Consider the following 13667-nt stretch of genomic DNA (forward strand, 5'->3'; position numbering starts at 1 on the left):
ATTTATATATGATGAAACATAACAGCACTACTCCTTCCATATACTTAAAGAAATCTCGCTGTGGAAGATATCATGATTTATACTTTCATGACTATATATGTCATACATTAGAGAGAAAATAGTAAGTGCTCAATAAATACTTGTGTGACGTCATCTTTATTTCTCTAGAAAAGCAGCACTATTGACGTCTTGGGCTGGATAATTCTTTGTTGTGGGGGGCTCTCCTGTACACTGTTGGATGTTTCGCAGCATCTCTGGCCTCTGTCCACTAGGTGGCAGCAGCATATAGAGGCCTGACTGGCAAAACCACCTCCAGACATTGCCGAATGTCACCTGCATGCAAAATCACCCTGCTTGAGAACCACTGCTCTGTAACGATTCACTCTGATCTGTGTAATACTTCTCACACTAATCTTTGCTAGGGACAAAAAGGATTTGCTACATAATTTTAGTAGTAATTGTAATCGTATTTCAAAATGAGTAACTAATTTTATAAAAACTTGTATAAAAATTCCAAGTATAATGAAGTTACATTTGTTACTTACATAAACTGCAAAAAAGGTAGCGGTTCAAATGTACGTCTTTCAATAGACTGTATTTTATTGCAGGATAAATCTCTAGGAAAAGGAAAAGGAATATATTGCCTCAAGTAGCTACTAGGTATCTAATTAGTAGCAATCACTAGTAGAGGTTAGAATGATAATAATAAATAAGTAGCTCTGGTCTAAACTCCAAATCTTGAGGAATGTTATTTGAACCTTCCAGAGCCCCTAACTCTGCCTTCACCTCTCTTAAGAGTCTCACCCTCATGACCCTCATAAATTAAATATACAAGTTTAGGTCTAGATAGACTTTGGAGGTAATCTTTCCTGAGAGCAGAAGAATTGATTAGATTCCACCTTTTGTGGTCTCATCATAGACTAGGTTATGAACTCAAAGCTTTTATCTCCAAGTGTCATTGTAATTTCTAATATTAAAAGGAATATGCTTATATTTACATGCTTCCCATTTAATTCTGCTTTTCCTAGGCCAATTCAATACCAGAAGAAAGAAAAGATATCTTTCCATACAACCTGAAAGGAAGTTACTCCTCTCATTAATATGCAATTTTAATTAATTCAATATTATACCTTCTATCACATTGACTTTTATTTGAAAATATTCACTCTTTTTTTTTTTTTTTTTTTTTTAGGCGCACAGGCTTAGTTGCTCCATGGCATATGGAATCTTCCCAGGGCAGGGCTCGAACCCGTGTCCCCTGCATTGGCAGGCAGATTCTTTACCACTGCGCCACCTAGGAAGTCCGAAAATATTCACTCTTGACTATAGCTATCTTATTGCCACTGATTCCAGCTTAGTCTCTCATTTCTCCTGGATGGGTAGAACTGTCTTCTGACTGCTGTTTCCACCTCCACTCTCTCCCTTTCTAAGCCACCCTCCACGCAATCTACCAATTAACTCTCCAAAGGTGGTTCCAAACACCAGCATCACTTGTGAACTTACCGAGGACACAAATACTCAGCCCTACTCTGGACCGACTGAATCAGTAACTATGGGGGTGGAGCTTATGGTTTTTTTTTTTTTTTTTTGGCACACGGGCTTAGTTGCTCCGTGGCATGTGGGACTTTCCTGGAGCTGGGATCAAACCCATGACCTCTGCATTGGCAGGCGGATTCTTAACCACTGAGCCACCTAGGAAGCCCGGAGCTTATGTTTTAACAAGTCTTCCAAGTGACTGTTTCAGAGCACTGCTGTGGTAACATGGTGGCTTGGCATCTTAGCCTCGGCTTGGCCTCCAAAGGCCTAGATAATCTGCCTCTAATCTCCTACTCTCCCTGCTTGTACTCTACAGGTTCTCAAAGTATTTTTTCCTGTGTTTTGCCTTTCTCCCACTTTGCTTTTGCAAGCGTAATCTTCCCAAGATGTCTGTCTGATGATACCCAATGGCCCTTCAAGGTCTTGTTTAAACACCACTGCTCTAGTAACATCTTCCCTGATCCAGTTTGAAGTCTTTTTCTTCCCCTCTTCTGTGCTCCAACACCAACCTACAGCTCTCATTGCCCATATCCATTTCCTTTTTTAAATATAGCTATTTTTGCATCCCATTTATCCCACTTCTTCTGTGCATAAACTCCTTAAAGGATGGACTAGATCACGCACATTGTCTATCATGGTTAAAGCCAACGCTTGGACATAAAGCAAACTCAAATATTTATAAAATCAACAAATATCTGAGGAGGGAACAGAAGGAGGAAAATGACTGTTCTAAAAGAAACAGTTTTATTACTTCATGGTTCCCTCTTCTGTGTCTCTACAGCACTATGTCATTATGGTTTGAGCTTATATGTTTATTTTCCCTGTGGGATCGTGAGTTGCTAAAAGGAATCCTGTCTTACCCATCTTTGTGTTCACAACACTAGGCATAGTGCTTATTAGCATATTCTTTTTAAGCTTTTTTATTGATTGACTATTTTTTTAAAGAATGAGAATACCTATGCTAACATGAAATAATTAGCTTATAAAGTATTTCATAGTAGAAGTAATGACAGGCCTAATCCACTGGCTTCAGTAGTTGCAGCATGCAGGCTCAGTAGTTATGGTGCATGCGACCTAGACTCCATGCACCACAATTACTGAGCCCATGTGCCGCAACTAACGAAGCCCGCGCACCTAGAGCAAGTGCTCTGCAACAAGAGAAGCCACCTCAATGAGAAGCCTGCACACTGAAATGAAAAGCCCCTGCTTGCCACAGCTAGAGAAAGCCCGCGAGTAGCAATGAAGACCCAATGTAGCCAATAAATAAATAAATAATAAATCTAAACAAAAGTGGTTGCCCCTTAAGGCTTTGAAAGTTTGATAATTAAAATAACTATTTTTAGTGGCATGTCAGGCTCCTTATACTCACTTCCCTAAGCCTTTTATATTTGCAAGAAGAATCTGATTGCTAAACAGAATCATTACTTGGCTTAATAAGGATTAATGACATACACAGCTTTGGATGCCATGAACAAAGGACAAAAATTGAGCTTTTGGAGCAAAGAACACAGTATCTACTTACCCCTAAATAAACAGAAATACTATGCAAGCATTTCCTCTTTGATAAAGGAGCTGGAGATGGAATTCCTTGGCAGCCCAGTGGACTCCGAGGGCCTGGGTTCAATCCATGGTCGGGAAACTAAGATCCTGCAAGCAGGGCGGTGCAGCCCAAAGAACAAAACAAAACAAACAAGCAAACAAACAAAAAAACAGAAAAAAATAGAGGCTGGAGAGATATTTGTGAGGTGCATTTCTGATATACTTATTTAGTGTAAACATTTCTAAATATACCAGTTAATCATCATCTTACATATTTTTAATATTGATATAATGATTCTGCACTGCAATCCTTAATAACAGTCTGTTTTTTTGGTAACTTAATGTGTTCTGGACAATACTGTTTACATAATTCATCTGCTTAAATATTTAATATTTAAATATTAATTTAACTTAAATTATCAAAATTATGAGTTAATGGCATTCATATTAATGTAAGTGTTCTGTATTTTCTTGTCCTGTAGGTTGCAACCTGAGGTTAACTTTTTTTTTTAACTCACTTATTGGCTGCATTGAGGCTTTGTTGCTGCGCCCAGGCTTTCTCTAGTTATGGCAAGTGGGGGTTACTCTTCATTGTGGTGCAAGGGGTTCTCATTGCAGAGGCTTCCCTTGTTGCGGAGCCTGGGCTCCAGGCTCATGGGCTTCAGTACTTGTGGGCTGAAGGCTCTAGAGCTCAGGCTCAGTAGTTGTGGCACGTGGGCTGAGTTGATCCGTGACATGTCGGATCTTCCTGGACCAGGGATCGAACCCATGACTCGTGCATTGGCAGGCGGATTCTTAACCACTGTGCCACCAGGGAAGTCCTGAGGTTAATTTTAACTCCCCTCATTTTACTAAGCAACTTTTTCAAACCTTTTCTGTAAAGGCCAGATAGTAAATATTTTAGCTTTTGCAGGCCACACACAATCTCCGTCGCATATTTTTCTTTGTTTCTCTTTTTTTTTCATTTACTGCCTTTTAAATATCATTTTATTATGTATAGCCTGTATAGAAATGGACCATGGGTCAGATTTGGTTGTAGGTCATAAACGAAATATAAACGAGGAGCATAGGAACACATATAATAAGGTTCATACGGGAGTCTATAACTGTTCAAGCCTCATCACCACTTTTCCCCTACAACTAAAGGGGGTTTTTCTATCAATATCTTGTCTACATAATGTAAAAATTAAAAAGGAATAGGAGGTATTTATTTATTATTTTTTTGAGGTACACCAAGTTCAATCATCTGTATTTATACACATTCCCATATTCCCTCCCTCCCTCAGCTCCCCCCCACCCTCCCCATCCCAGTCCTCTAAGGCATCATCCATCATGGAATTGAACTCCCTTTGTTATACAGCAACTGCCCACTGGCTATCTGTTTTACAGTTGGTAGTATATAAATGTCTATGCTACTCTCTCTGTCTCAGCTTCCCCTTCACCCCCCCCACCCCCCCAAACCTCGAGTTCTCCAGTCCATTCTCTGTATCTGCGTCCTTGTTCCGTATATATGAGTTAGCATACAGTATTTGTCTCTCTCTTTCTGACTTACTTCACTCTGTATGACAGACTCTAGGTCTACCCACCTCATTACATATAGCTCCATCTCAGGAATAGGAGGTATTTAATGCTAGAGATGGGCTGGGGTCCTACACAGACTTACAGAATTGTAGAATTTTACTGCTCTTGAAAAAACTTGAAGAGATTATCTAACTTGAACCCCCTTAATTACTTTATAGGTAATCCACTTATAGATAAGAACTCATAAATAAATACGATAAACTAATTAACTTACAAATACTGGAGGGATAGCAAGCCTTCAGATGAGTCCTTATGTAATTCAGTCAAATGATTGTCACTGAGAATCCTGAAAAATGAAAAGGTAATTTCTGGATCAAAATGCAAAAGAAGTACAACTATTTACTACATAGGACTAACTCCTATATGTGGAAGAAAGCTGGGTAATGGTGCCACCTAAACATCCTAATTCTTATTTAATTTAGGGATGGTGATTTCTGCTCTATTTTCATTTAAACCTTTCTTCTCACATCCTCCTTTGTGTCCACCTCTCTCTACCTCTCTCTCTCTCTCACACACACACACACACACACCCCATCCATTCTTCCACCAAATCATATAGTTAATGCCTACTCTCTAGATCACCAAGTCTCTGTTAGAACCCAGCTCTGGGTTTTAACCCAGTGTTGCAGAGCTGTCCTTCCCTCCCATCTTTCCCCAAACCTTATCGGGAAGTCCCATACACAACTCTGTCAACGCTGCAAATGAAGCCATCTGATTCTTCCCCCATTAAAAAGTTTTCGAAAGCTAAAATGTCTATAAAGATACATAATGTAATTGTTCAGGTTAATAATTATAAAACAAATCCCCAGGTAACACCATTCATGTCAAGAAAGAATCCTGCCAGCTTCCCAGAAGCCGCCCGTGTGCCCCTTTCCAATCACAACCCTCTCTGACTTTCTAGAGGGAACCACTATCCTGACTTTCATAAGAATTTCCTTGCTTTTTAAATGTAGTTTTGTCTTTTCTGTATCAGCCATAAACAACACACTTTACTCTTGCTTCTTCTTCATGTAAGTGGAATGCTACTATATGCATTATTTCCTACATTGCTTCTTTCATTCAACATTATTTTGTAAAATAATGTTATTTTTGCCTGTAGCATGTAGTGTTGCATGTCCAGCTATATGAGGCTTCTGGGTACGTGAAAGCGGCTAATGTGACTAAAGACTGAATTTTTAATTTAATTCATTTCAATTATTCCAAAATTTAAATTAAAAAAACTGATAATGTAATTACTGGAAACTAAGTATATTTACAACAATTTGTGTATGTGATACTACTTTTTCAACTGCAAATTTTATGAAATCTAAATACACATCAAGTATTTGTGATACAATTTTGCAACTAAATTGTGATTTCATAGAGTCAGCACGGAAAAAAAATGTAGAGACTCATTAACTTTTTGTTAACTCTAAGTTTTTTTCCCTAAAGTTTTTAAAAATATGTATGTATGCATGTATGTACGTATGTATGTATTTTGCCTGTGCCAGGTCTTAGTTGCGGTATGTGGGAACTTTCTGTTGCGGCACGCGAACTTCTTGGTTGTGGCCTGCAAACACGTCATAGAAAAAATGTAGAATATCTTATTAATAATGTATATAATGATTACATGTTAAAATGATATTTTGGATATAAGGGTTAAGTAAAAGATATTTATTTTATGTTCCTTTTTCTTTTATTTTTAAGTGGCTACCAGAAAATTTAAGATTACCTGTGTGGTTTGCATTATGATGAAGTGTATGACTTCTAAGTCTATGACTATACCACACTTTATTTCATTCAACTCTTGGTGCATATTGAGACTTTTCTAGTTTTTAGTTATTAAAAACAATACTGCTTTGAACATGCTTGTATTTGTATCCAGATACATGTTTGCCTGAGTTTCTCTAGGATGTAATAGGGATACAAAATTGTTTTCCTAAGTTGTGCTACTTCAAGTTGGCAGATTGAAACATGTCAAGTCTGCACCCCTTCAACTTCCACCAAAATCCCCAGGAATGCTAGAAAAGATTTAACTTAAAAATTATAACCTTAGCTCAATGCGTGGAAACAGCTCCACAAATGCTCCCCTACCAGAAACGTCCTAGAGCTACCTACAGCCTCATCGGTTGCAACAGCAGCCTACAGCATACGTCAACCCCACATCCTTCCACCTTGATCCAGGCAGCAAAGGTGTCTTCCTCCAGATAGGAGCAACTGGTGTCAGGAAGGAGGCAAGGTCCCAGGACCCTGGAAGAAAGGTATGCACTCCCTGACTAGCCACCAGAAGGCACCTACCACCTCTGCCTTATTCTCAGGGGAACCCATTGGGAGTAACAAGCCCCAGCAGCTCATTTCACTTCTCCCCTAAAGCTGGGAAACAAAAGCAGTAGCATCTCAACTGCAAGGATGAACTGCACTCAGGAATGACCAAACAATGTGAGAAAGCCAATTCCATTAAGGACAGAAAACAAAAACAAACATAAGAGCTTATAGCCAATGCCAGTGAATGAGAGTTAACACAGCACAAGAGGACCTTAGCATAGCATAATTATTATCCTCAGACAGAGGGAAGCACATAGTATATCCATGAAAAAGAATCAACTCAAGAATATACGAATTACAAGTGCTAGCAGTAATAAATAAACTCAGTATATGAGCAGCAGAAATGACAGTTAAAGAGTAAATTAGAAAACTGAGAGATCCAGCCAATGACCTGTCCAGAGTGCAGAATGAAGGGCTCAGGGATGACTCACAGTCAAGCCTGACACCTGGATCTGCCCGAGGAATGTGATGCCATTGCTTCTGCTGGTCTCACAATAAAGACTAGTAACATGCTTCGGGGAGGAGGGGGTGCTGTTCTGCATGTGTTTCTTATACCTAATAAACAGGAAGGCACATAACCAGTATTCCAAGAGTGGAGTGAGGGACTGGTGGAGAGCCAGCACAGAAGAAACTATATAAGATGTCAAAGAATCGCCTTCCTTGCAGGTGATATTTTTTTTAAAGCTCTTTATTGGAATATAATTGCTTTACATTGTTGTGCCAGTTTCTGCGGTATAACAAAGTGGATCAGCTGTATTTATACCGGTATTCCCATATCCCTTCCCTCCCGCGACTCCCTCCCACTCTCCCTATCCCGCCCTCCCTATCCCGCCCATCATCAAGTTGCTCTCCCTGTTTTATGCAGCAGTTTCCCACTAGCTGTGTCTTTTACATTTGGTAGAGTATATATGTCAACACTATTCTCTCGCTTCATCCCAGCATCCCCTTCGCCCCCCACCCCGTGTCCTCAAGTCCGTTCTCTACAACTGCATCTTTATTCTTGCCCTGTCACTGGGTTCATCAGTACCGTTCTTTTAGATTCCATACATATGAGTTAGCATACAGTATTTAACAGTGGTACATCCTTCAGGAGCCTTGGGAATCTGAGCACATGCTCTATTGCCTTGTGAAACTATTTCCATTGAGTTCTGCATTAAAATGTTCTGCTTTTCACTCACAGTGTCTCTTGGTCACGTATTTATATTAATTCCATCTCATAGCTTAATCCCATCTCATAAATTAATTCTTTACTCATAGGTTATGAAAATTAAAATATTACTACCTGGAAACTCTGCAACTCTCAGTTACTAAGGTGGTTCCTATTATACAGAATACAGTCACACACATTTTTTTCTCTCTTTTTTTTTTATTATGTTTTTGGGGGTACACCAAGTTCAATCATCTGTTTTTTTACACATATCCCCGTATTCCCTCCCTTCCTTGACTCCCCCCCTTCGAGTCCCCCACACCCTCCCCACCCCAGTCCTCTAAGGCATCTTCCATCCTCGAGTCAGTCACACACATTTTTAAAAGATCAGTAAAACAAAAACACAGAAGACTTTAATTCCCACAAAGAACACTTGGAGCCCTGACAATGCTTCAAAGACCCTGACCTCCATTTGAAATTCACGTTAGAAGGAGCAGCAGTGATGGTCAGAATCCATGTTAGGGGGGATGGTCAACAGCTGGTGCTAAGATGGATTGTCTTCTCACCTCTGCCAAGCAGTGGCTTCATATCTCCATGGAAATGATCCAAAAAGGAAAAACCAAATCACTATGTCCAACCACGTTTATACTAACCCTCTTCATAACTTCAAAAGTTGGAAAAAACTCTCCCTCCCCATGTCATGTAACAAAATTGTATGTGTATACCATGAATGACACACAAAGGTCACAGGAAATGATGATATATGAAAAAACTCAAGACAGAAGTGAAACATATATGCTAATTATAACTCTGAATGCTGACAAGGAGTCAATAAGGACGGCGAAGAGATGGGGCTGATCCTCAGCTCTTCATGGCACTGTGCTCGCTGACTGGCTGAGGCCCACATCACACTGGTTAGAGTCTGAATATCATGTGGGACAGGGAGTAAACAAAGACTATACATTTTCAATTAATGAGGTTTCTTTCGGTGACGTTGTTTGCATGACAGGACAGTAAAACATTTTTAAATAACAATAATAAATTCAACCTAGAAGTTGAGACTTAGAATGAGTCGGTCACCAAAAAAATTACCAAAAAAAGGAGCTTCAAATATGCAATAATTGAATAACTGAAATCAAATACATTGATCTGTAGAACTCCAAATATTCATTATGACTGAAGCAAAAATTTTAAAACTATGGGGAATCAGAGTTAAAGCCAGATCTAAAATTTTCTCAGACCATGAAAATATCAAAACCAGGCATAAGTAACAGTAAAGAAACAACCATGTTTAATTTCTCACCAGGGTTCTGGTCTAAGGCAATCTTCTGAATTTCACATTCATTCTTGATTCTGTATTATTCACAATTATCCTTTTCTCCACCTCAGTAACTTCTAGGAAACTGAGAGGCCTCAGGGTTGGTCTGCTGGTTGGCTGGTTTGTTTGACTTAACTATATATATAAGACAAACAGCAAGCCATTCTGGAATTGATTTCCTCTCCTTCCCCTGCTTTCTTTCTCCCCAGAGCACTTACCAATACTTGAAATTATAACTACCTATTTATTATACTTATGTACTTATGTTCATATGTTTGTAAACCCCCTGAGAACTGGGATACTTGGGCTGATTTATTCTTGGGCCTGTATCGTTAGCATGTAAAACAGTTGCTGGCATGTACTAGATACTCCAAAAATTATTGAATGAATTCAGAAAGTGACAGGTACTTTTATTTAACTATCAGATACTTTTATTTAAAACAAGTCATCCACTTAGCATCAATTATGAGAATAAGTACAGGAAAAAGTGCATGCAATTTCCATCCGTGGATCATCCTTTTAGGGCAGAAGTCTGTGAACAGAGTGGACTGAATCCAGAGGGCCAAACGTGGATGAGAAATAGAATTACATCTCAGTTTTCACAAATCTCTATCTAAAGTCAGCATTTCCTTCCATTTTGAATGTAGGCAACAAACCACACTAGATCAGCAGTATATTTAATTTGGTCCCCAAAAGAAATCACAGATTATTTTATATCATGCATATGTCGCAGATATCTTGAAACATCATTTACTCTCATCGCTACCTTGGAGCCATAATATTTATTAGACCTACCACTATATCTTGTTATTTAATGTGTTAAGAGAAGCATATTTATTACTACATCACTAATTTTAAAAATATCCTGAAAACTATTGCAATATAATTAATTTGCTTTGTTTTTCTATATATTTTAATTTATTATACATTTCAAAACAGGATCCCAAGAACATAAGCTTCTTCAGATTGCCAAAGAAATAGACATGGGGGAGCAGGAGGGAAGGTTAAGAAATTCTGCCCTGGGGAACCACTGACCCCAAGTTAGGAACCTTTACTTACAAGGTATAAACCTCAAACTGACTTAGAAATCTTCACATCTTACCAGACTCATGTTATAGTGTATCACCTCCCAAACACATGCTTTTTAAAAATTAATTTTAAATTTCAATTTATTTAAAAAAAATATGTAATATATATTCCCATGGCTCAAAATTCCAAAAACATATAGCACACAATCCAAACTTTTGCTCTTACCTCTGTTCCTCAGTCTATCACCCCTCCTCCTCTCCCCAGAGGAAATTAAGTTATCTACTTCTTGTGCCAAATGACTTTCATTTTTCTTACAAGTTTGGGAAATAAAACCTCCAAGTTAGATTCCATCATGGGAAATATAAACTACGTACAGTATTTAGGAAATCTGTAAATTGAAAAAATTGCCTGCTTCTAGCATTTTTTTCCTTACCAGTAAGATATCAGACTAAGGGGGCAACTCCTTAAGGGTTGTCATAATCCCTATTTTTAGATTGACTGTTATGTCTTTTATTACTAACTCAGAAGTCATGTATGACTTGTCTATTCAAGCTGAACTAATGATAGGACCACAAACTGTCATGAAAAATTACTTTGAATGTGTGTTTCCAAAATCACTTATGTATCTAAACTGATTTTTTTCTACAAATCGACAAAGAAAATAGTAACAGAAGAAAGGGCAAAGGACAGACAATTCAGAGATGAAATACAAATGTTCAGTAAATCATAGAAAGATATTTAAACTCACAAGCAATCAGAAAAATTCAAATTCAGATGGGACCCTTTATATTCACCCATCCGATCAGCAGAAAAAAAACAGAAAGAAAGGGGAAAATATCAGTGATGGAAGGGTGTGGGGAAATGAATGTCATCACAGCATGCTGACTGGAGTTTAAGGTGGCACAACTTTTTTGAGGGCAATGAAAATTTTATAACTACACAGTCTTCCCCCCAGCAACCCGACTTCCAGATAACAATTCTACAGAAATATTTGACCAGGTTCACAAAGAAGCATGTACAAGGACGGTCACTGCAGTGATGCAGTAACAAGAAAACTGGACATAATCAAAACATCCTTCAAGAGGGGCATTATTAAACTGTGATACATTCACACTACAGAATACCATGCAGGAGTTTAAATGAATGGGGTAACCATCTATTTACCGGGAAGGAAAGAAATCTACCAAGGTGAGCCAAAAATTATTTGCACTTTGGCTGCAGAAATTCTATAGCCAGAGAATGGATAATTGTTGACTCACCCTCCTAAGACATAGCATGAAGTGGAAAAATCAAGTTGCAGGAGATTATGATTTATGTAAAAAATGATAAAATCATGTGGCAAACCTGTTGTTACCTTAAATATGCATTTACTCAAATATATGGAAGAGTCTGCAAGGATATATACTAAACTCAAAGTAGCATGGGTGGGGGATTAGGGCACAAGGAAGGTTTTCACTATATCTGTTATTTCACTTTTCCATATTGAGTATAAAATCATGTATTACTTGTATAATGGAAACGAAGTTTAAATTGGCTCTTACTGATTTTAAAGAGGGCCTGCCACATTTAATTTTTAAAATAAACACAGAATTCCAGTCAGTAGGTTGCTTTGGGATATGGAGGGGGAAATACCTTTTCTCACAGCTATTGACCTCAAAATTCTGGACCAAGAAGGATCTTACAATGCAGTTAGCTCTTTGTATTCATATCTGGACAGAATATACTCACAGTGTCTCAGTCCAACGGTATGCCTTCCACACATTTTCATCAATGTAAGACATAGAGTTTCCTTGGAAATTTCTGTGAAGAAACACAGTTCACATCCTTGAATTGGCATGAAAAGAATGAGGAGAATAAGTAAAAGAATCATGGCCACCTTGTGGGGAATATTCAAGTGCAGAAGAGACCAGTTTTCTCATTCCCACAGCTTCTCAGCTGCCCAGTGTGCACAATTAATAAAGACATAACGTGAGGCCACTGGCACAAACAACGCGGCCTCTCCTCAGAACCTGAACTTCCTCTCTGTCCAATTTCTTGGATACATAATGCCAGTTGCTTTGAATGTAAGTCTTTTTTTCCCCAAAATCACTTATGTGTCTAAAATGACTCCTACCAATCAATGAGAAAAATGGCAAACATTGCTCAATATCAGCAAATAAATATAAAGAAATCCTATGCCAGGCAATAGCAAAGATTTGCTTAGTGCCCTCAAACTCACTCCACATGTTGGAAGGATAAGGGCAGTTAGAACTTAGAAGGACTAATATGAAAACATCTCTTAGACATACTGCATTTGGAAAAGCACAAAGCACTGAGCAAGGAGTAAAATTATCACCTCATCAGGGGAACAAACGCAAAGGAAAGAGGTTGGAAGGAAGGACACCATCAAAATAGTAACAGGAGTTACCTTATTGGTGGTGGGAAGATGGGGTACAATTTGCACATCTCATCCTATATACTTCTGTGACTTTTTTTTTTTAAATGAGAATGTACCTGAGAATTAGACATGTTCAAGAGAAGCTGTTAAAATGTCGGAGGTTCAGTTTCAACCACTCATTCAGTGGATGGCTTTGAATCTTTACCTTTAGCTTTGTCCTCTTCCCTCAGCAACAGTGAAACTATTCAGTTTATATGCACATTCTTCAGGGGGCTCAGAAAGAAGTCAAAACAGATACCTCTCTGCCCATCGGCCTAAGGGACATTTCCACTCAAACAGAGCCTTCTGGGTGCTTTCTGCTCACCAGTAATAGATGCCTAAAACTGAACTCCTCTCCCTCACACTGACTCTCCTTTCCCCACTGCTGTATTTTCACTGTTACACCACCATCTTTCTGCCCATCAACACATGTGATTTTCCTCTTTCCTGTATACCCAATCCTCCAACTCCAGTCAGTTACTACATCTTGTCAGTTCTTCCTCTGTAGTGCTCTCAGAATTTTTTTTCCACTCCCATCTCAACCATTCTAATTCAGCCCCTTCTCACTTTACTCCTAGATTTTGCTAGAACATATTATTTGGTCTCCCTGAATCAAGCTTTCCCCTCTAGATTACTCTACATACGGAATCTAAAATCATCCTCTCATTCTAATCATTTGTCTCTCTGGCTTGAAAACTTTCAGTGGCCCCCCATATCTTAGAGCATAACTTTCAAACCCCCATTGCGGAGAGCCAACGTTTTTCATAATCAAATCTTTCACTGCCTCACCCGATTCT

The 13667-nt window shown here is 38.6% G+C and overlaps 1 protein-coding gene across 2 annotated transcripts in view; it reads right to left on the bottom strand.

The window, feature by feature from the left end:
- Nucleotides 1-540: 540 nt before the first annotated feature.
- LOC130839716 (pleckstrin homology domain-containing family M member 1-like) overlaps nt 541-13667 on the bottom strand; it is a 51185-nt gene continuing 38058 nt past the window's right edge. Inside the window, exons 9-12 of one of the 2 annotated variants that reach the window (XM_057714016.1) lie at nt 12183-12254; nt 4871-4942; nt 3059-3183; nt 541-617 (exon numbers count right to left, since the gene is read on the bottom strand). In XM_057714016.1, coding sequence (XP_057569999.1) covers nt 3078-3183; nt 4871-4942; nt 12183-12254 — 250 coding nt within the window. In that variant the 3' untranslated portion in view covers nt 541-617; nt 3059-3077. Of the gene's footprint in view, nt 618-3058; nt 3184-4870; nt 4943-7794; nt 8698-12182; nt 12255-13667 lie in introns of those variants that run through there. The other variant, XM_057714017.1, reaches the window with a different exon arrangement.

Source organism: Hippopotamus amphibius, chromosome 17 (assembly GCF_030028045.1).
Source record: "Hippopotamus amphibius kiboko isolate mHipAmp2 chromosome 17, mHipAmp2.hap2, whole genome shotgun sequence".
Taxonomy (NCBI): Eukaryota; Metazoa; Chordata; class Mammalia; order Artiodactyla; family Hippopotamidae; genus Hippopotamus; species Hippopotamus amphibius.